The 20,473-nt window shown below is 49.2% G+C and overlaps 1 protein-coding gene across 1 annotated transcript in view; it reads right to left on the bottom strand.

Annotated features, from left to right (window-relative positions):
- ADAM12 (ADAM metallopeptidase domain 12) overlaps window positions 1–20,473 on the bottom strand; it is a 324,442-nt gene that overhangs the window by 77,141 nt on the left and 226,828 nt on the right. Inside the window, exons 6-8 of the mRNA XM_032882097.1 lie at window positions 10,508–10,694; window positions 3,327–3,392; window positions 2,164–2,235 (exon numbers count right to left, since the gene is read on the bottom strand). Of these exons, the coding sequence (XP_032737988.1) occupies window positions 2,164–2,235; window positions 3,327–3,392; window positions 10,508–10,694 (325 nt within the window). The remainder of the gene's footprint in view (window positions 1–2,163; window positions 2,236–3,326; window positions 3,393–10,507; window positions 10,695–20,473) is intronic.

Raw genomic sequence — 20,473 nt, 5'->3', positions numbered from 1 at the left:
GGGCTTCACGTGGTCATCTGTGAAGGGGACACTGAGTTTGCCTCTGACAAGGATGGTTGACTAAGGTCTGTAAAAAAGCACTGTTCCTCAGAGCTAGCCTCAGTGCTGGCCAACAAAGGAGCCTGCCGTGGAATGACGGGAGAGAAGCTGGGCGGGAGCCTGGCAGCAGCCTGCCCAGCCCACGCACCCCAGAATGTAGGGGTGCAGCCCGAGAGCGGCGGCATTGAGTCACCCACGGATACCGCGGCAATGGGCATTTGTTTGGCTCCTGCTGTATACCAGGCTTGGCCCTGGCACCAAGAACAAGGATTAGGACACCCTTGTCCTTGGCTCCCAAATGCTCAGAGGTCAGCAAGAGGATCAAAGCTGGGGACACTTAGCCACTGTGACAGTCCACTCCAACAGACTGAACTACCAAGAAAGGGCGCGAACAGGAGGTTCACAGGGTGCTGTGCTGAGGGTCAACGAAGCCTTTCTGAAAGAAGAGGGTCTGAAAAAAATGAGTGGAGGAAAGAGGAGACCCGGTGGGGGCCGACGCAAGAACCTGTACCCTTCAGGCGACCGGCTTGGGAGAGGGGAAAGGAGACTCCCATGAGCTGGAAAATACCTGAAGAAATTAAATGCACAGAAGATAAGCCTGTTCGGAAGCAGGTCACAGAGGGTCTACGCCAGTGAACCTGCCGCTGGTGTTAAGCTCTTACTGGATACGAAGTGGGACTGGTGGGAGGTGAAATGTTAAAGCGGAGAAGCCTGGGCGATCACATACGTCCAGCGCTCTGCCCTGCAGGCGAATCAGGACCCGGGAGCGCCTCCTCATTTCTAGGCATGAGCTTGGCTTCCAGCTATGAGCATCCGACCTGCTTTCCATGTTTTACTTACGGGGGGCGGGGGTGGTTTCCAGGATGCTTCAGAATGTCACCTTTGTATTCAATGACTTCCTGGTCTTTCAGTCCGGGATGTCCTTCTCCTTCTTCCTTTCAGGCCAACCCAGCCAGCCAAGCAGTGGTTACTTCAGAATGGCCAAGGAGAGCCAAGCTTTATGCAAATGAGGAAGTTGCCACTGGAACCGTCATTGTTTTGGGGCCTAGATACTCCCACTTGGAGAGAGACAGAGGTGAACTTTTGAACATCTGCCAGAGCTCAGGGCTGGTCAGTTGGCAGACTTGGGTGTGCAGAGTACCTGGAGGAGCCCGGGTCCCGCAGCACGCTCTTCAGGGTCTGCTGGGGGTGGCCGGATGGGTGAGCTCGGCCATTCAGCTCTCTCTTGGCCAGAAACGCAAGAACTGCCAGGCTGGCAAACTCCATGGAGTCCATCAGGTCTTTCCTGAGGTATGTGGTCCTTTAATTACTAGTGCGAGTTATTAACAACTCCCCGATTGCCAGGGTACCCAGGCAGCCATGCTTTTAAAAGTTTCCCTGTGACTCCAACGTGCGGGCAGGTGTGCAAAGCCCTGTGTTAGAGGGAGGGCGGTCAGCCCCAGGTGGCCGGATAGCTTTGTTCCTCGGGGTGCAGCTGGGGGGCAGCGGCTCAGACAGGTTCACTCTCTCCTTTCAAACAGGTAAAGAGTGTTGCTGCTTTCCTGCCCCTGGGATTAGCCCAGACTTCTGGGGTTTCCTCCTGGTCTGGATCACCTTTGCCAAGGGTGAGCTCCCAATCTCCTCGTTCTCGGTGAGCAATCTTCCAACAGTTGATTGAACCAAAAGCCAATTTCCGTGTCTCAGGATGGTGGAGCCTATGTGTCACTTGTAAATGACAGCCTGCCCTCAGGGGAACTCTGGACACAATCCAGGGATACCTGGGTTAAGAGGCCTCTTGGGAGTTCTCCAGAGAGTCAGTTTCATCCTACTGGGGTTTTGGCTCTAACTGGGGAAAGTGAGACCCGCTCCCCCCCCAACAACACACTGGGATTCTGGCCAGAAGAGAGCCTGGAGGGAGACGTAGCCCAAGGCCACCACAGTCCAGACCGTGTGCACGGGTTGGCGTCTGCCAGAGCTGCTCCAGACTGGGAATTCTGTGCTCAGAGGAAGGACAAGTCATTGTTCCAGCCCAGGACCAGAACCCGGTCTCCCTGCCAAGTCAGACGAGGTGTACTCCTTTCCCTCCACCCTGTTTCTAAACATTTACGTGCTTTGAATGATTTAATTACCCGAAAAAGAACTTACCTTGTCAACGTGATTAGCAATCTCTATTAATCGCTGCTTAACTTTTTCCAGATCTTTTCCTTGCCTCTGAAACTTAATAATTTTAAATGTCAGCATTAACAACAGCAAGAATATCAATCAAATCTCATCTTCCCAGCTCCTGGAAACGTGAAGTCTTAAGCTTCCCAAACCACCCGGGACCCTCCACGGCTTACAGTGAAATGAGTTCCCATCCTGACGAGTAATTTCCCCGTCTGGGGACTTTCTGCAACTCCTTGAAATTTGCCCAAGCCAAGTGCTCAGAAGACAGTAACTTCTGCGATTTTTCCAGCCTCATAAATGATGGAGGCCGTGACATGTTTTGGCAGAGAAAACAGACAACGAGAAGGCAGTCCAAAGCCATTTTTCATATCATCAACTTGATTTTAACTTCCTCAGAAATTTCCTTTATATTTGTTTTTAAAAATTAAACAGTAAAAGTAATAGAAACTCATGGCACCGAGTCAAACAGCAAGGAGAAGAGGGAAACGTTAATGAATTCCCCCTCTCCCCTCTCATCTGACCTTCCTGCAAGGAACGATTCTCTGAGCAACTCTCAAGCCGGTTTCATTCATAGGTGTCGGCTGATTTCCCAAGAAGAAGTTGCCTGACTCATAACTTGGACGGAGGAAGGAACGAGTGCAGAGAAGATCGTCTAAAATGATGGTGTTGGAATTGGAAACTAACTGGAGAGAAAACTAACCCAGCATCAAAGCAGGCTTCAGAAGGTAGGGTTTTCTGCTGTATACCCCCGTGGCCTGGATTCTTCACTTCATTTTGGGTCAGGAGGGATGGGACCATTTTGCACCAAACTTTTCTCCCAAATGTGTCAGAATATATTCTAAAGTCATCTGCCATTTCCCCCAAGTAACTTCTTCTGGAGACCTTAGCTCCAGAGTAGCTCTGCTTTTCCAGAAGTCCTGGTTTTTACTTGGTAATATCAGATACATTTACCATAGTTGGTGCTCTCCAATACCAAAAACCACTTTTTTCAATGGGTTGTTGCAACGTTTTTAAGGGCTCATAGAATATGGAGTTAATCAGAACAAGTAATAACTTGCTACACATTTTTGTTTCTGTATTTATTTATTTACTTATTTATTTATTTTAACCAACTGTACTGAGAAGTTTGAGAAAGTTCTTACCTCCCGGTTGTCTGCTACGATAACCAGCTCTACGTACTTGGTCATCTTGAGGGTTTCTCTTTTATGCTGCCAAAAGCAAACACAGATTTGATTTCCCTTCACACCTCTCTGGGGCTTCCAGAACACTGCCTGTATCTCTGGACCCCAGCACTTTGCCTAAGGGGAGACGATCTTCACCACCGCCACTGGCAGCACCCCCCCCCCCCCGTTCCCTCTAAAAGTTCATTTCCAACCCCAACGACCTCTGTCAAACCTCCTGCGCATGAGTGACTGGTTTCCCTTTCCATATGGGAAATCCTTAAGAAAGGAGTGCAGCAAGCCTGCGGAATCACAGATGGCGGAATCAGAACAAGTCAAGATCATTATTCCATGAGACAGGCACATGGCAAACAAGACAAAACCCTCTGGAACAGGAGCCAGCTGACGGCCACTCCATTCGGGCGGCACGTGGCACAGAGCAGATCCCTCCAGAAGATGACGGATTCAGTGTCTTCTATGTGTTGCTTTCCCCTTTACGATCGAGTGTTGGGATTTGAAGAAAGTGAAAGAGAATGTATTTTGAGGAGAGACTGCATGACCCTTCTGGGGAAACACTAAATAGTCCCCTTCGGGCAGCTGATTTCTTGTGGCTGATCATGTAAACATCAAGTTAGGAGCAAAGGACGATGGTGGTCTGGAGACTAGGGAACAGCCAAGCTGATAAATGGAACAGAGTCAGGTGAAGAGGTGGTGCTAGGAGTAAAGCCAGAAGGAAACAGAAGAGACAGAATAGAAAGAAACAGAGTCAAGAAAAAATAAAAAGACTGAACTATTTGCCACGGGATCAGAGGGCTGGTGGGAGGGGGAGTGGAGCAGTTGGGAGGAATAAGGAAACTGCACATCAAGGGGTACGGATGGAGAAGATGTCGAACTCCCTCTGAACTAAAGGCAGCCTCTGAAGTGGGTTACATTTTAATCAAGTTTCCTCAAAAAAACATTTGCACTCTTCCATGAATTACTGGGAGAATCCCAAAGGCATTTTTAGGAGAAAAAGAGCAATTCATGGAGGGTGGTCTCAAAAAGCAAACATTAAAAACAAAAAACAAAGCCTTCTGTTTCTGCAATAAAATGTGGTTGGAGGAAACGGGGGCTGAGGTGGGCTTGGTCCTCGCCAGCGATGGCCTGGTTTCTGTGTCAACGGCACTGTTTCACGTTTAAAACTCTCATGATCTAACCACGCTTTCAGACAAAAGCAAAAATGACCGAGGCATGCTTTGAATCAGCTTTCCAGTCACATAATCCTGAGGGACACATCTTTTATAAAACAAATCCCCGTCAGTCCGGGATCTTCTAAACAGAGTTTTACAAGAAAAATGTTTGTATCATAGCAGTGTTCCTGTTCACTGCCCAAACGTGCTGATTCATGAATTTAGGGATCCCTCAAGAAATCTGGAAACCTTATGGAGAAGGGAAAAATAAAGCACCAGGAAAGGTATAATATCTCATACTTTTACAAGGTTATGAGAAAAAAAAAAAGTCAAGCTTAGTGACTACGTGTTGCAGGCGTGCTTCCTGGTGATAACTATACACTCAGAGAGGAAGGAAAATGAACCCCAGTGGTACCCACTGGTGTCCCCAGAATGAGCCACCTTTGAAAGGGGCGAAGATCTTACCCCTTTTCCTTCTTGAGGTGTGAAAGAAGCTGATGTCTCTGTCTGTCCCTTCCCACCCCCCGTGCCAACTTCCGATTACCCCTGAACAGATACAGCTAATCATACAAAAGAACATAGAGCTCTGTGGCAAAAAAAAAAAAAAAAAAATTAATCTCCCCTCGAAAAACCCGCTGAAAGGGGCTTGGTTGTTTAGATGTTTATACCTTTCAGACCACGAAGGGGTGAAATAAATGACCGGGGGATTTTTCCAAGTGGCCTTGGATCATCGTTTAGAAAATACACAATTCCAGATAATGAAAACAAACACATGAACACAATTTTCCTGTCTCTGCAGTTTTCAGAGAAGTCCAAATTTTCTCATGAATTCAGAGAAATGCAAGCTCAGAGAGCAGCCTAACCACATAATAATAAAAATCCATGGGGGAGGGGCCAGCTCATGGCCGCGAACATTCATTCTTCCATCAGCAGCACACAGAGAGGCTTAAATTACCTCCACATGACTTCGACCTATCTGGGCTGTCCGGTTAAAAAAAAAAAAGAAATCATATTTAAAATTTTTGATATGCAGAGCAACATTTGAAACTGGTGGCTTGACTGAATTTTCATTTTTGGGGTTATAAACAAAAGCCCTTCCCCAAACAGATAGGAGCATTAGCGTCTGAGGATGGCCCAGCGGTCTCTGTTCCAAGGCGGAGACCGAGGCGTTCTCTGAGTCTTGCTCAAGAAGGAACCAGTTCCCGGGCCTCTCAAAGTCATCACAGCCAAGTTCCCAGAGACAGACTATCCCCCGACAGGCCGCAGCAGGAACTCTGGCACAGGGGCCTTAACCCAGCCCAACTCAAGTCAGAAAAGCAAGTCAAGATTAAGATTTCAATAAACGCTTATCATACCTCCTCCCTCATCTGGGCCAGACTCTGTATATCTTTTATGTACCCCACAGATATCTACGATGGCTCTCTCTGCGTGTTTGGCACTAGGTTGGGTGCTGGGGACAGATGGACAGACAAGAAACCCAAGGTCCTGGGCTCATGAGGCTCCCATTCCAGGAGGGGTTAGGAGACAGGGTGACAATAAAAAACATCAACAAAAATAAAGCTTAGTCTGTAGAAGGGGCAACAATAGACATAATCAGCATTGTGCAAGGAGAATAAAGATGGGGGCGTGTGATGAAGGCAGCTGTGGCCTGAGGATGAGAGGTCTGTATGTGTGCGGGGAACAGTGTTCAGGTAGATGGAACAGCAGCTGCAGAAGTTCTGAGGCTGGGAGACCTTGGGGTGTCGTGGCAACAGGCAGGATGGCTGCATGGTCTAGAGAGGGAGGGAGGAGTGTAGATGAGCTATGGATGGGGAAACCGCGGCCAGGGCAAGGAGGCTGAAGCATCCCCCAGTGACCTGAGCGCAATGGGGAGCCCCTGCACGGAAGCACGCTGGCTGCTGGGAGAATGGATCATGGGAAGACAGTAGTGGAAGCCAGGAGTGAAGGTGATTGCTGGTGACAGTTTGGGACAGGAACCGTGGAGATCGGCAAACAGGTTCCAGCCGGGTGTGATACAACCAGCAACACAAGAACCGCAACAGTGAAGCCGGGGCCCATGCTTCTGTAGGTGGCCAGATCAGCAAATTAAATGAATCCAGTTTGGTTTGATTTTCCTCTGTGTGAAAAAGGGTCTCCGTCGGCTCCCGTGAGGCGGGGTGCCCAGACTCTGAGGCCGCTTCGTGAATATTTATGAGCTGATCCCTGGTCCCTGCCTGCCAGGCCCTCTCGGCCGTCCTGCCACTGGCTTGTGCGGGGTTCAGGGGGTGGGGGGTGAAGTACACAGATCACATCCGTGTGGGATACGGCCCCTGGGGCCCCACTGATGGGCGAGCTGCACAAGCAACCGGCAAGGGAGACAGTGAGCCGGAGGACGGGCTCCGCCTGACCGGCCGAGTGCGAACAGGCACACGGGCAACATGCGGAAGTGGGGTCCGCAAAGCCAAAGGCAGCAGCAGCTCTGTTACTCATTGATTCAGAGTTTTAGGGGACGTAAGTGTCAGCAGGAATCTGCACCTGGACAGTTTGGAGGCTCAGCTCATGCGGAGGGAGGTCGGAGCTCAGGGCCAGAGAGGCCATGGCACCGAGCAAGGTCCGGGAGGGAGCAGCCAAGCGGCCCAAGGAGCTGATACGGGCGCTCGGGGCAGGTGTGGGCACGCAGGTGGTCGAGTCCGAGAGGCGGCAGCCGTGCCCGCTAGAAAGACGGAGGCCACGTGGTTCTGGCCCCTTCCTGATGCTCAGCTCTGCTCAGGCTCGGCACGGGCTGTAGACTCCTGTTGCTGCTGCTCCCGCCGCCGTGACCGTCTTCCACGGAACGAACGGGGGAGGCTGTCTAGGGATCGAAAGCCATCGCGCAGGCCCATCGCAGAAGGGCCGTGTTCGAGGACACGCGGCAGCTGGAGCGAACCCGGCTTCCTACAGGAAGTATTGCCTTTTCCATTTGACTCATAATTACCCACGCTAATGGAGGGGAACCACAGCGCAGATAATCCCCAAAGAAGGGGTAATTCAAACATAATTTACATTTGCCTTTGGGAGGCATTATGTGATTTTTCTCCTGTAGTGAATTTCCCAAGGCTTCGCCTCTCTCTGGCCCAGGCCAGTGTTAGAATCAGTCTGCCTTCTGGCCCGGCTCCTTGACGGAGGGAAGGAGCGTGGCGAGTCGGAGGGCGGCTGAGCGGGGCCAGGGCACTAGGGAGGGCTGGGGTGGGGGGGACTCCGGGACCCTGCAGAGGCGAGGTCGCATTACAAGGCCCTGTGACCGCAGGCGCCCTTCCAGGAGCCACTTGGGTTCTCACTCAAATCGAACGTAGGGCCTTGTAAAAATGACAAACCATAGCTCGAGCCTGTATTATTGCCGGTGCAAACCCCGAGTGCTGATTTATTCCTGCTGCTCTGTGAAAGGAAACGCAAGTATCTGCAGAAAAACCTCAGCCTGCAAACCAGTCTTCGCCCTAGTTAACATTTAGCGGGGGCAGAAGATGCTGGCGGAAGGCTGGCACGGCTGCTGCATTGCATGAACAGGAGGAGCCTGCAGCAGTTACGTTGATTTTTTTTTTTTTTTTTTTTTTGAGTGTAAAATCAAGGGGTGGGAGTGAGGCAGGTGAGTGCCTCTTTCATGTTCACGGAGTTGTTGTCCCAAAGCACGTGGTCTCCCATTCCAATCCCCAAGGAGTCCCCTTATTTAAGAATCACGTTTCACATCGTTTTCGTTATGTAGATGTACTTTGTGTCATATTTTTCTCTTCCACTGAAACAATCACAAGGATTTTTAGAGAAAAATGTTGAGGACGGAGCTGTTGCCTTCCCTTTTCAATTTAAAGGTTCATTTGCACCCCAATGTGCGTTATTAACAAAACAACATTGTTATTCAGGTTTTGCGCTCTCCTCTCTGAGTTGGAGTGACTGGAAATTACGGTGCCAACCACAGTCCTAGACAGCCAGAGGCTTCGTTAAGGAACTAAAATACCGCTGGCAAGCAGACACCGAGCCTTGTACTTCTGCGTGAAATGGCAAATGTATTCGGGTGTCACTTAAACTGTCAAGTTATAAATCTCACAACGTGGGCCCCATACATTCAACAAGGTGATCAAAGACAAGCGCCTTGAAAACAAAATGCAAATGTCCTCCTTGTTTATGACTGGAAGACCTACAGCTTAATCACCTCTTCTCTGAGGTCTGGAATGAAGGCGAGAGTGTTTGAAGAGTAAAATAAACATGACCTGGGACCGTAGAGACTGTAGAGACGGGTCTCTGTGATTCCAAGTCTTCAATCTGTCACTCTAAAATGGGGGGGAGGAGGGAGAAAGGCAGGACGAAACTCTCTCAAGCTGCTGTTCACATGTGGGGGGCGATTTTTTTCAAGCTCTGATCCCTGGGTCTCCACTCCTGAGTATCTGTGTTAAGGTGGGTCACCGTCCCAGACGGGGGCTCTCCCCCTTCTGTGTGATGGGGGAGGAAGGACAAGGAGGCAGCACACACCCGCCATCGGAAACCTTGTGAGCAAACTAAGAAATAGAGGACAACAGGGTCACACAGGCAGAACACAGGGACAGGAAGAAAGAATGAAACGAAAGTGAAGGTTAGGGAAACACAATTCACAGGTGCAAGGGAAATTTTACAAATGAGAAGAAATCATTTAGGATCATGTTTCCTGTTTGAACTCGGAATAAAAATGATGAGGAACGAACAAAGAGGAATAATCCTTACGCAGTACTGAGTGGTGAGTCAGGAAAGAGGAAATGTGCTGTCTTTTAAGTGGAACCTTGAAGAACATGTCTCTAGACCACCCAGTGTTAGCACATTTGACATCATATCCATGAAATCCTGATGTCTTGTCAACAGAGGAACAGGAAAGCCAGAGACAAAAATCAGGAAATTGTTCAGAATTTCCTATCTGGTTGTACTCATTCAAAGTCAGGGCCCCCAGCCAAATGTGGCTACCCTCACTCCTTTTTCAGAGTGTTCTACGGCTGGGGCACCTGGGTGGCTCAGTGGGCTCAGCCTTCTGCTCAGGTCATGGTCCCAGATCCTGGGATCAGAGCCCCACATAGGTTCCCTGCTCAGCGGGGAGCCTGCTTCTCCCTCTTCCCCTGCCCCTCCCCCCACTCATGCACGAGGTCTCACTCTTTCACTCACGTTCTCTCTCTCAAATAAGTAAAATCTTAAAAAAACAAGAGTGTTCTACCACGGCCTGTGGCACCCAAGTAATACTAAAGGGTCAGGCAACCATTTGGGGTGGAGATTTCCTGATAACGCACCAGAGAGTACCAGAGCCCCTGTGTCTCTGTCAGCTTAGCAGGCAGGAAGATCTGTGGCCCGGGCTTCACCAGGCAACGACTCTTCCCCCTTCTGCGGCAGAAGGAGAGAAGTTTGATGAGCAGAGCCAGGAGCAGGTGGCCAGAAAACACGGGAGTGTTTGGACAGTCTCAGGAAGGAAGGAAGGACAGGCACGGGCAGCATGGACAGTAAGCAACCCTCCTTAACCACACTGTGTGGCCAAGATTCCATTCACCTCTGCAGGGGCAAGCAGGCAAAGACTGGGGATGTTATGCAAATCATAACAAAGACCCCAGCTGTAAAACAGACTTGCTAATAAAGAAGGCTCCATATTGTCTTTCTCCTCCTGAGGAAGGAGAGCCGCCCAATGGGCAGGTGCGGGTCCATTCTTGTCTTGTTTATCATTGTGGGTGCAGTGGTGGGGTGCAGCCCTGGGTCTAGGCCCGCAGTAGCTTCTCACTGACCACAACGAATGGTAATTTTGTCGGCCTCTGAGCCAGACTTTACGCAGCACAGGCTGATGAGTCTGAGGCCGCCATTTGCAAAAACAGTGATGGAGGTTTCGGTATTCGGTGATGCTGTGCACACAAGATATGAACCACTCCAGATCCACCCCCACACAACATGCAGACAACGAAACTTCTCCAGCTATCTTCGCCCTGGAGCCCCCTAGCTAGAGCCCCCCTCCCCGGAAGCATGACCCTGATTCCCCCCTACCCTTCTTGGCCACGTCCGGGAGGGTGGTGGGAGCCAGTTCCCTGCAGGGAGCGCAGACGTGCTGTGATGTGACCCGCAGGACCCCCAGGTGCCCTTCAGCTTCTCCACCGGGAAGAGCTTGTGTTTGTTTCTTTCACTTTCCACTGGTTCCAAGATATAGGTGCTATTTTCAAATGTAATAAGTCCCCTGTTGAAGAAGAAATAAGAAAAAAATATATAATTTTAAGGGTAGTTTCTTGTTTATGGCCAAGGCTCTGTTTATAATGAGAGAAGAAATACAAGGAGAAAAGCCGATTTATTTATAACCTCAGGTTTTAATTGGGAAGGATATTTCTGAACCACATGTTTGCATGGATTCATCTTGCACGTTTTGAAAACAAGTCTGGGAAATGTTTTGTCTCAAGTATTTTACGGTAAAGAGTAGACTGTGTTTAGCCTCTATGTGTTTTTTTTTTTAATTTTGATTTATAATTTTTTTCTTCTCAAAGATATATTTCTGGGGAAAAGAGTTGAGAGATGTTTCATCTGCTTAGAAAGTAACTCTATCTGAATTAGCAGATGGGGAGGGAAATCTTTTTCTTTAAAGGAAAATCCTTGCATGTGAATTATTCAGCCCGATCAACTACACTTCCTAAATATTTGAAAGGATTCTGATATGAGGTTGAGTATAAACTTACACTTATTTATGGGAGCCGTGAATAAAGGAAGCTGTGTAGGCACATGAAGCATTAGAACTGCCTCTTGAAGGCTGAGCTCTGCCCTCTGCTCTTTGTTAGAGTTGGATCACTCCTCATAGGAACCAAGACTACTGGGAGATGCCCCAGCCCCGAGGCTGGCGAGGCAGCCTTCAGAGTCTGGCAGTCTGGGGGTAAGCTCTAGGTGCGTGACCTTGACCTCTTTGAAGCTTGGTTTCCTTATCTGGAAAATGGGACTATAATACCTATTTCTCAGGACTGCTATGTCATCCAGTTAAAACTTTTAGCCTTGTGGAGGCCATAGATCAGTGCTGAAATGGTAGTTGTCTTCTTTGTTATTAACAAGGGCACATCCATGGATTAGGCTGCTGTTAACATGTTATTCCAAATACCAAATTCCTGACAATTTCAGGAAGATCTTGTGTTTTGATAACACGTCTGCCCACAGACTGGCCATTCATGACTCCCTGACGTGAAACAGAGCAGTAGTATGATAAATCCACTTCTGGGAATGAGAATAAGAAAGAAAGAAACCTTTGAAGTAACTTTTAGATTTGGGAATAAAAGTATAAGTTCTTTTAAAAAAACAGACAAATGTGCTGAACATTCCACCTTATAGAGACAGACAGTGGTATCAGGTCATGGACCACAATGCATGTCTGACCTTCTGGAGCGGACAGAGCCTAGGCAGTGTCTGCTTCCCAGAAACGAGCAGCGCTAACCCAGAGGTGTCAGCTTCCTTCAAGTGTTGGGGAACATTGGCCTACATGATGGTTTTTGTCTCTCTCTTTTCCAGAGTGCGACAGTAAAGTACTTTAACTTAAAAGGCTCTTCTTGATATTGAAAGACAGATTTTCTTTGGAGAAATGGCAATTTGAGTAATAGTAAACTGGCAGTTTTAAGACTTCCCACATAATAACGGAAGCTTCTAGCGACTTCCATTCTTTAGCAAGGCAACCACAATCTCTCCACTAGAGAAACGCATCACATTTTCGAGTGAGACTTATTGCACTGTAAGCAGACATGCCTAACATAGTAAACCTTAACCTTTTTTGAGACATGAACCCTTTTATACTCTCCCTTGAAAAATACACATGTGTGTATATTGCAATATTTTGCAGATAATGTCTGAAGACTGGGGACTATGGATGAGGTTCAGGGGCTCCAGGTTTAGGGCAGTAGCTCCAATAAATAATTTATATTGCATCAACCCAAGGACTTGAGCCTGCCTTTGTCCTTAAGACATAGCTGAAAAAGTTGATTGCTCCATCAGCTTTCTTCAGAAAATCTCAGCCTTTTTCCAAAACAGGGACCTTGTGAAATGTTCCTTTGTCATTCATTATTGCTTATTTTAGTCATTCACTCATGTTATGCTTATCGTTCCAAGTTTAGCCTGTGTGCTGTGGAAGCAAGCACCGTTCTATGTTTATCGAAGGCCCATTTTATTTAGTTGCTTTTAGATTTTAATAGAATGATGGGATTTCAATACTCAAATAGTATGGAAGGAAGAGGTTTAAAGGAGTCAGGTGTGTATTTGGAATACAAATGGTGAGCAAATACTCGCTACTCCATTCATCGTTATTCAGCTGGTTTGCTCTATCAGTCCTATGTAATGAAGTTATAGACAAAGGCAAAGAGAAAGATCTTGCCTGGGATGCCTGTGCCCCAATTCATGTCTTTGTGTGTCTCTAGCAGATCACATGGACATGACTTTGGCCATCACCTCTGTTGGGGTGGCTTGTATCTCTCTTCTTAAAAAGTTCTTTGTGAAATAAAACTTAGATTTCTAAGTTTGGAATGGGTAACAGGGGATTTTTGTTTATTAAAGTTCATTTTAAATAGCCTCAATTAAGAAAGAGTACTTAAAAATGAGAGGCCAAGGGAATGTGGAAGACAGACACACTTGAAGGGAAAATATGGATTTGCTAAAAATCTGACCTTCCTGCCCTAAAACAAAGATGATACCAACATTTCATTTGATACCACAAAGTTTTCTCTTTTGCGTTAGCGTTAAGTAAGCTGGATGCTCCCAGTAAAACATGTCACTAAGTTGTAATCATGAGAAACAAATTACTGAAAAAGTTTTTCTACTTAATGGAAAATTTTTAGAAATTGTTACTTAGTCATAAAAATGTTCTCATATCTCCTTTTATCTTTCAAGTCATCCAAAGGCCAGATGTTGAGAAACTGGGGTGAAGGCTCTCCCTTCGCTAGGAAAAACTGGCAGCCTGTAGGACAACTTAATTAAATAATTGCTTTGGACGGTCGTGGGTATAATTAATCATTTAGCCCCAGAGATTGCTGGAAACAACAGTGGACACAAAATGCAAGGATTCAGGGTTTCTGAGATGTAAAATTTTGATGTTCTCACAGCCCTTGCTGGCCCCAAGCTAGATAAGCGAGTGTAATTTAAGTGGAATGTAAGATATTTAGCTGTAAACTTGGATTTGGAAGTATCTCCGAGTATGGAATTTAAACCCAGCAGACTTTGAAGTTGGGATTCTTTCCCCTTGCCAGAGTGGGGCAGAAAAATGAAGACCACAGGTACCTTCTCTAGGGGGAGATTAGGAGAACTGGGAGGATTGGGAGGAGGCTGGAGGGTATGGGACCGGCCATCATGGTGGGCAGGGGACTGAGTGCAGTTCATGGTAGAAGAAGAGAAAGGGGTGGTTGGGGGTGATGAGGGCCACTCCGATGGTGCTCTGCCCAGGCTGTGCCCCTTGCACTAATCACCTAGTGGATCTGCACATGGTGGCAGCCCTGGTGATCGTCCCACTATCCAAGGCAGGTGGGAGGCTGGAGGCAGAGCTGGGACCTGTGTGCCCCAGCCCTGCTCCTTTCAGCCTTCCAGCTCTCCTGTCTCCCTCTAGCGCTCTTCTGAGAGGGGTCTGGGGCCCTGCACAAGGATGAGCACAATGGGGGAGAAAAAAGTCAGAGAAAACAGGTAGCCTTCCTTTAAATTTTAAAATCCTGTTATTTTTCCTTCAATAGAAACTTAGAGGAATCTATTAAAATTTTAAATTGACTTTGTGAGCTTTCAAAGTGAAAACTCAGGAGGCCTGTATTTCCTCGAGATAAGTTTTTGTTTTTCTCAAAAGTCAGTTTTTAATCTCCAAAGCAACAGTGCATCAGGCAATAACACGGCTTAATGTGGTTGTTCTTATTACAATTTTTCCTGCTACTCCCAGGCAAGCCGGAGAGTGGCACGGATTTTGACTACCTGTAATAAGGTAACGATTAGAATATATGAATTACCCGGACTAGCTCCATGTTCAAATGCTAATTGAATTTTCTTGCAAAAAAAAGACTTTTGGTCTCAATATCAGGCTGCCAATCATCAGTTGGAAATGTGGTTGGCATGAAATCTAATTTCAGCTCTTTCCTGGGGGAGCCCAGGGGTAAACACCATATCCCACCGCACCTACGCTGGGTACAGCGATGGCGGCGGTTAGTAGGGAACACGCAAGCACTGGAGGGCTTACTGCCAACAAGTAATTTCCATGGGGACTACTCATGGATGATCAGGACAAATTTGCATTGTCCCCTACTATGTGGGAAGCCCTTGGCGGGCTCTGGTAGAACCACAAAGACATCTCACCCACGGTTCTCGTTTCAAATGTAATTCATACCCGGGTCTGGGAGGCATATGACAAAAGAGGTAAAATGTTAGACTATTATAAAAGATTCTAATAGTAGTTGGGACTGGCACATCAATAAAAATAATAATAATAATAATAATAGCAGCTCGGATTTATGAAGGCACCGCCCCCTGAGCCAGGTTCCTTTTTAAAAAGAACAGTTGATCGAGAGATGATTCAATATACCATTAAGTTCACTCTTAAAGCAGGCAATTCCGTGATTTTTAGTACATTTGATGAGATGTGCAAACATCACCACTGACTCTAGAACATTTTCATCACCTCCTCAAAAACCATGTCCTTGTTATCAGTCACTCCATGGGATCTCCTGCCCCATGAGCCTGGCTTCTGAATCCTCTGTTTTCTCTAATAATTACAGCAATCCTTTCAGAGCAGGTACCATAAGCCCCTTTTATGAAGAGGGTACCAAGGCTAAGAGCCCGAGGTCACTGTGCTGGGTGAAATTGTGTTGCCCAAAAGGATATGTCTGACTCCCAGCCCTTGAACTTGTGAACGGGACCCTTGGAAACAGGGTCTTTGCAGATGGGGTCTTGTTAAGGATCTCAAGATGAGCTTCTCCTGGGCTGACAGTGGGCCCTAAATTCAATAACATGTGCCCCCTTTGAGAAAAAGGAGAAGACAGAGACATAGTGGGGAGGCCACGTGAAGGTGGCAGCAGAAACCTGTGACGGGGAGACCAGCCAGAGCAGGCCGGCGGTGGCCAGTAGCCACTAGGAGTCAGGAGCCAGGCATGGGGAGAAGCCTCAGTCCAATGCTGAGGACTCCTTGACCTCAGACTCCTGGCCTCGAGAACGGGGACAATACATTTCTGCGGCTCTCGGCCCCCAAGCATGTGGTGACTTCTTCTGGTGGCTCTAGGACTCTCACACAGTCACCCAGCTGGTCAGCGGCACAGCCAGGATGGCCCAGCTGTGGACCTGGCCCCCGAGGGTGGGGGCCTCCTCCATGGCCACGCTAGGGTGGGCCCTTTCTCCTCCACACCAAGGACTCATTCTGAGGAGGGCACGGCTGAGTTCTGAATGCAAAGGCTGCCCACGGGCTGGACGGTCAGCTCGGTGCTGACCGAGGGAGCGTCATCCATCGCCTGTGCAAAATGGGGGGTCCTGAGGGGAGTTTTGGAGGATGGGGGAACTGGAGGGTGGGGAGCATGAAGGCCAGGTGAGTGGCCTTGAAGGAGCACGAGCTGAGGAGAAAGTTCAGAGTGCGTAAACACCCCACGCACACGAGGGTGTGGGTGAATGGCTGGTGGGGGCCGTGGAAGGAAGGCGGGACACAGCATTTGGGCTTCCTTCTCTGTTTCCATCCTTCACCTTGGCTTTGGCCTTGGTTGCCCTGCGGCCTCACTGCACACAGTTCCACACCCTCCATGCAGACTAAAGGTGCCTCTTGCTCACACTTCCAACTCCCGGCTGCCGGAGCTCTGCCCTTGCTGTCCCCTCCTTCCTCGGCCTTTCCCCTCCCCCACCCGAGGGGTCTCTACAGATCCGCAGGCTCCTTCCGTGTAACCGGGAGTGCCCAGCCCTCTGGCCTGTGGGATGCAGCTGCTTCCAGGCTAGGGCCATGTTCTGCTCCTCGGGGCTCCCACCCAATGGCCTCGCACCATTCCTGCCGCAGCCCCCTGGCTGGATTGACCTTCCAGGCCGATGCAAGCTTCCACTCAGCCGACCTTCAGGACAGCCTGGCATCCCGGTCCCTTCCATGGGTCTCTGGTTCTGTGCACGCCCATGTCACGGCTCTCGCTCCATGGTGCCCACACGGCCTCCGGCTGCTTTCCACACCCACGGAGGGTCTTCCTCATTTGCAGTGGTTTTCCCGGCCCAGCACCAGGACTGGCATGACCGGCGGGGGATCGGGACACAAGAAGCCGGCCCGTGAGCAGTTGCACACGCGTGTGAGCGGGAACGACGGCACACGCGTGTGAGGGAGCGAGAGGCTCTGATCGCAGGCTCCAGGGAGCCCCGTGGCTCCGTGTGCGGGGGCAGTGGCAGGACTTCTGTTATGATCAGGCAGTGTTTCTGAAACACGACCTTCTGGAATGTTCGGGATGGCTGTGAAGGGAAGGGTGGAGGCAGGAAGCACAGGTGGGAGGCAGTTAAACAGTCTCGGAGCAAGGGTTGTACTGGGGGGGGCGACGCGGAAGTCTGCAGGGGCTGGAGCACCAGAGGGGTCGTCAAAGGTCACCACTGGCCAAGCTTCGGAGCCAGAGATGGGCTGGAACTTCCGTGGAAAAGAGGTAGGAGGGGAGCCCATCTGGGGACAGAGGAGTTTAGATTTGGACACCTTGGCATTTTGAGGGAGAGTGGGGCAGGGGAGTGTTGACACTTGACCTTGGGTGACCTCCAGGATGGACACCAGGGCAGACCTGCAGACAGCGTAGCTGAGTTGTGATCCCAGCACTGGCTCCCACCGATGTTCCCATAGGACCACAGAATGCACGTGTCCTCCGGAGGAGGAGGAGGCCAGGACAAGGAGAAACTGGGCCAGAGGTGGCAGGTACAGCCAGAGGGCTGGAGGGCAGGTAGCGTAGGCCAAGTCCTAGCCTAGAAGCTGAGGGAGCAGAGGGTCTCAGTGCAGAGCTCGAGGTCAAATTGACTTTACCTCCTCTCTAGCCAATTTCTTCCTTAATATGACCTTAGAGATGTTCTAAAAATTTGGACTGGCCAAGGAACGCCTGGGTGCCTGTCAGTGAAGCTTCTGACTCTTGACTTCGGCTCAGGTCATGATCTCAGGATCGTGAGATCGAGCCCCACATCTGGCTCTGCCCTCAGCGCAGAGTCTACTTGTCTCTATCCCTCAGCTCCTTCCCCCGTTCTCTCTCTCTCTCTCTCTTAAATAAATGAATTAATTTTAAAAAAATTTGGACTGGTGAAGATTGTCACTGACCACTTAATGGCTTGGGGAGAGCATGTTTTCTCCACTGAGGTTGCCTGAGCACCTATAACTTTCCAGGTTCTAGGCTGAGCCCAGTGCCCCGCCTGCCTTAAACTCACGGTCTGGCAGACAGGAAAGGGAATGCAAGGTCAGCTCTGTGCGCCTGACTTTGTGGCCCATTAGGCCACTTGGTGGCAGGCCATGTAGGTTGAGCTGTGAGATCTGATAAAAAACCACATCCATCCAGGTGAGAGACCTGGAGTGAAGGCGGGAGGGGCCAGGAAGGCGGTAAGCCCTGGCGCGCTGGATGTGGGGAACTTCGAGAAGCCTGCGGCTCAGTTTCCAGCCCGCCTTGCTCCCTCCGTCTGCTCTTCCTCCTAGATTCTTTCCTCCTCTTACTTTATCAGCGGAGATTTCTGGGTGATTTTTTCAAATGGGTCAATTCAACTTGTCTGTTAAATTGTAAATAATAAAATAATAATACAGTATAAAAGCAGAACTTTTTTTTTTCTTTTACAATGGTTGCCTTTCCCTTAAATTGCAAATGATTACTTTCATTATAATAGTTATTTCTGACTCCATGGACCATAACACTGGTTAGTTCTACCTTTGAAAAATAAATTGATTGACTATTTTTCAGTAGTATGGAACAAGAGGTATTCCTGCATTCTGTGCTATGTTTGATTTCATCATATAAAATTTGGTGCAGCAAACTTTTTTTATTATACAGTTTAAAGGAACATAATAATATATGTCCTTACTGGGGTAACAAAGAGACTTACATCTGAATATTTGTATGCAACTGAATTTCTGAAAACATTTTGTGCTGTCTCTCACATGGAAGGCGAGTGCTGAGAGCTCCAGGCACTACAAGCAACGTATCAGAAACGTTCCCCATCGTGAAGGTCCTTACAACAAGGTATGTGAGCGTACAGCAAGGTATACCAGTCAGCTACCAACGGAGCGAGGAAGGAGGGGAGCCTTAACGCAGGGATGTGAAGAGATGTTTATAAATCACCTGCTCTGTGGCAGGAAAGGGCTGCCTGTGACGGTGCAGACGACGCAGGGTTGATCTGCATGGGGAGAATCTTTGGGAGGCAGGGACGGGGCTGTATGCAGGAGACATCATTTGATTTGTTCAAGCTTTTAAAGCCAAATGGAAGGCAGAGAGAGAAGCATGTCCCAGGCAGAAGGTCAGCAGGGACAAAGACGGGGAGATGCATGAGGAATGCTCTGGAAGCAGCTAGAAAACAGTGGAATGGGGGGGAGGGGTAACTCGCGGTAAAACCGTGCCTTCCTGTGGCTCTGGTGAGCATCACAAGAGAACACCCAGAGTTGCATAAATGCAGCAGGTGCCTCTTTCTCGAGACAGAATCTGTGCCTTGGAACAGCGTCGCATGGTGTGGGGACCAGCCTGCCGATGGCGGAGCCTCAGTCAGGAGCTCTTGCCATGGTGGTAGTAACACCGCCCTACCCTCAGGAAAGCAGAAACCATAAGGATGAAGGTCTGGCCCCCACCGTGTGTCACCACTACCCCAGGGGACACGTGTGTGTGCACGTGTGTGTACATGCATCCGAGAGAGTGTTAATATGCGTGTGTAGGTCCACAAGTGTGAGTATGCCAGCTATGGGACGACGGTGAACGACAGTGTAAGTGTGCGTGCACGCAAGGATGGACGTGCAGGCATGAGGTGTGAGTGTGAGTGTGAGTGCATGCACGCTTTGTGCTCAAGCAGCTTCAACCCCATTTAAGAGGGAAATCAGCATTACAACCCCCTCCTAGTTTACAACCCAAGATACCAGTGTCCTCATCTGTGGAGGGAATGGTGGGCTTCAGTCTGTTAAACCACTGAATTTCCTTCAGAAATTCTGCCTCCTTTCAACCACCGAGCCTGCCGGGGATGGGAGAACACGTGGCTTATCCCAGAAGTGGGAGATTCCAAGACACCTTGGGCCAGACACCAGCAGGAGCTGAGAGGGTGGAGCAAGAGAATGAGAAGAAATGGGGAGAGATAGCGTCTTCCTTCAAGGAACTCCTCATGCTCCAGCCAGAGCTGGATGGGGAGGGGAAGGTGGCATTTGTGAATAAAATCAGGACATGGGGACACGCTGTTCTGATGCTGCAGCAGGAGTGTGCCAGGGCCACATGTCTGTCCTATGACAGAATCAGGGTGACACCTCTAGGGAGGGAGCAGACTTCTGTCCCCAGCTGGGTCCCTGTGCAGTGTGGTGTGGGGGAGTTCCTGATGCCCGCGGGGATGCTGTGGGTTAGGGGCTTACGGGTAAGGGGCGTGAGGCAGGATGCAGGGACAGCAATGAGAGCCCAGAATGTCAAAGGAGAACCATGCATCTTTGCACTGGAACCGTGCTGACGAGGACTGTGCGTTTTGGGGACACATAGGCTAATGAGGACTGGCATTCCGGGGAGACGTGTGAAATAGCAGAAAATTAACTTACACCTGAACTTTGCCTTTGACCTGGAGTCCTTTCAAAGTAAGAACAGACTTGACGGCTGCATTCATTTTTATGACCCATTTTCCACATTGCACTCCATCATCCCCTCTAGTAAAACTCTTCCCTTTTTAATCCTGCTTTCTGCTGGGACCTTTATGCTTTTCTCTCTCCTTATCTTCCCCCGCTCAAGCTTCAAATGAAGAAGGCGGACTTGCTTGCTTCCTTCCTCTCTCGTTTCTTCCAGGGCCGAGTTTTTCCTAGCTGCCCACGTGTGAACCAGCCTTTCT

Source organism: Lontra canadensis, unplaced genomic scaffold, assembly GCF_010015895.1.
Source record: "Lontra canadensis isolate GAN:19392208 unplaced genomic scaffold, GSC_riverotter_1.0 scaffold79, whole genome shotgun sequence".
Taxonomy (NCBI): Eukaryota; Metazoa; Chordata; class Mammalia; order Carnivora; family Mustelidae; genus Lontra; species Lontra canadensis.
The sequence above is the reverse complement of the archived record's forward strand: the minus strand, read 5'-3'. Positions and strand labels throughout refer to the sequence as shown.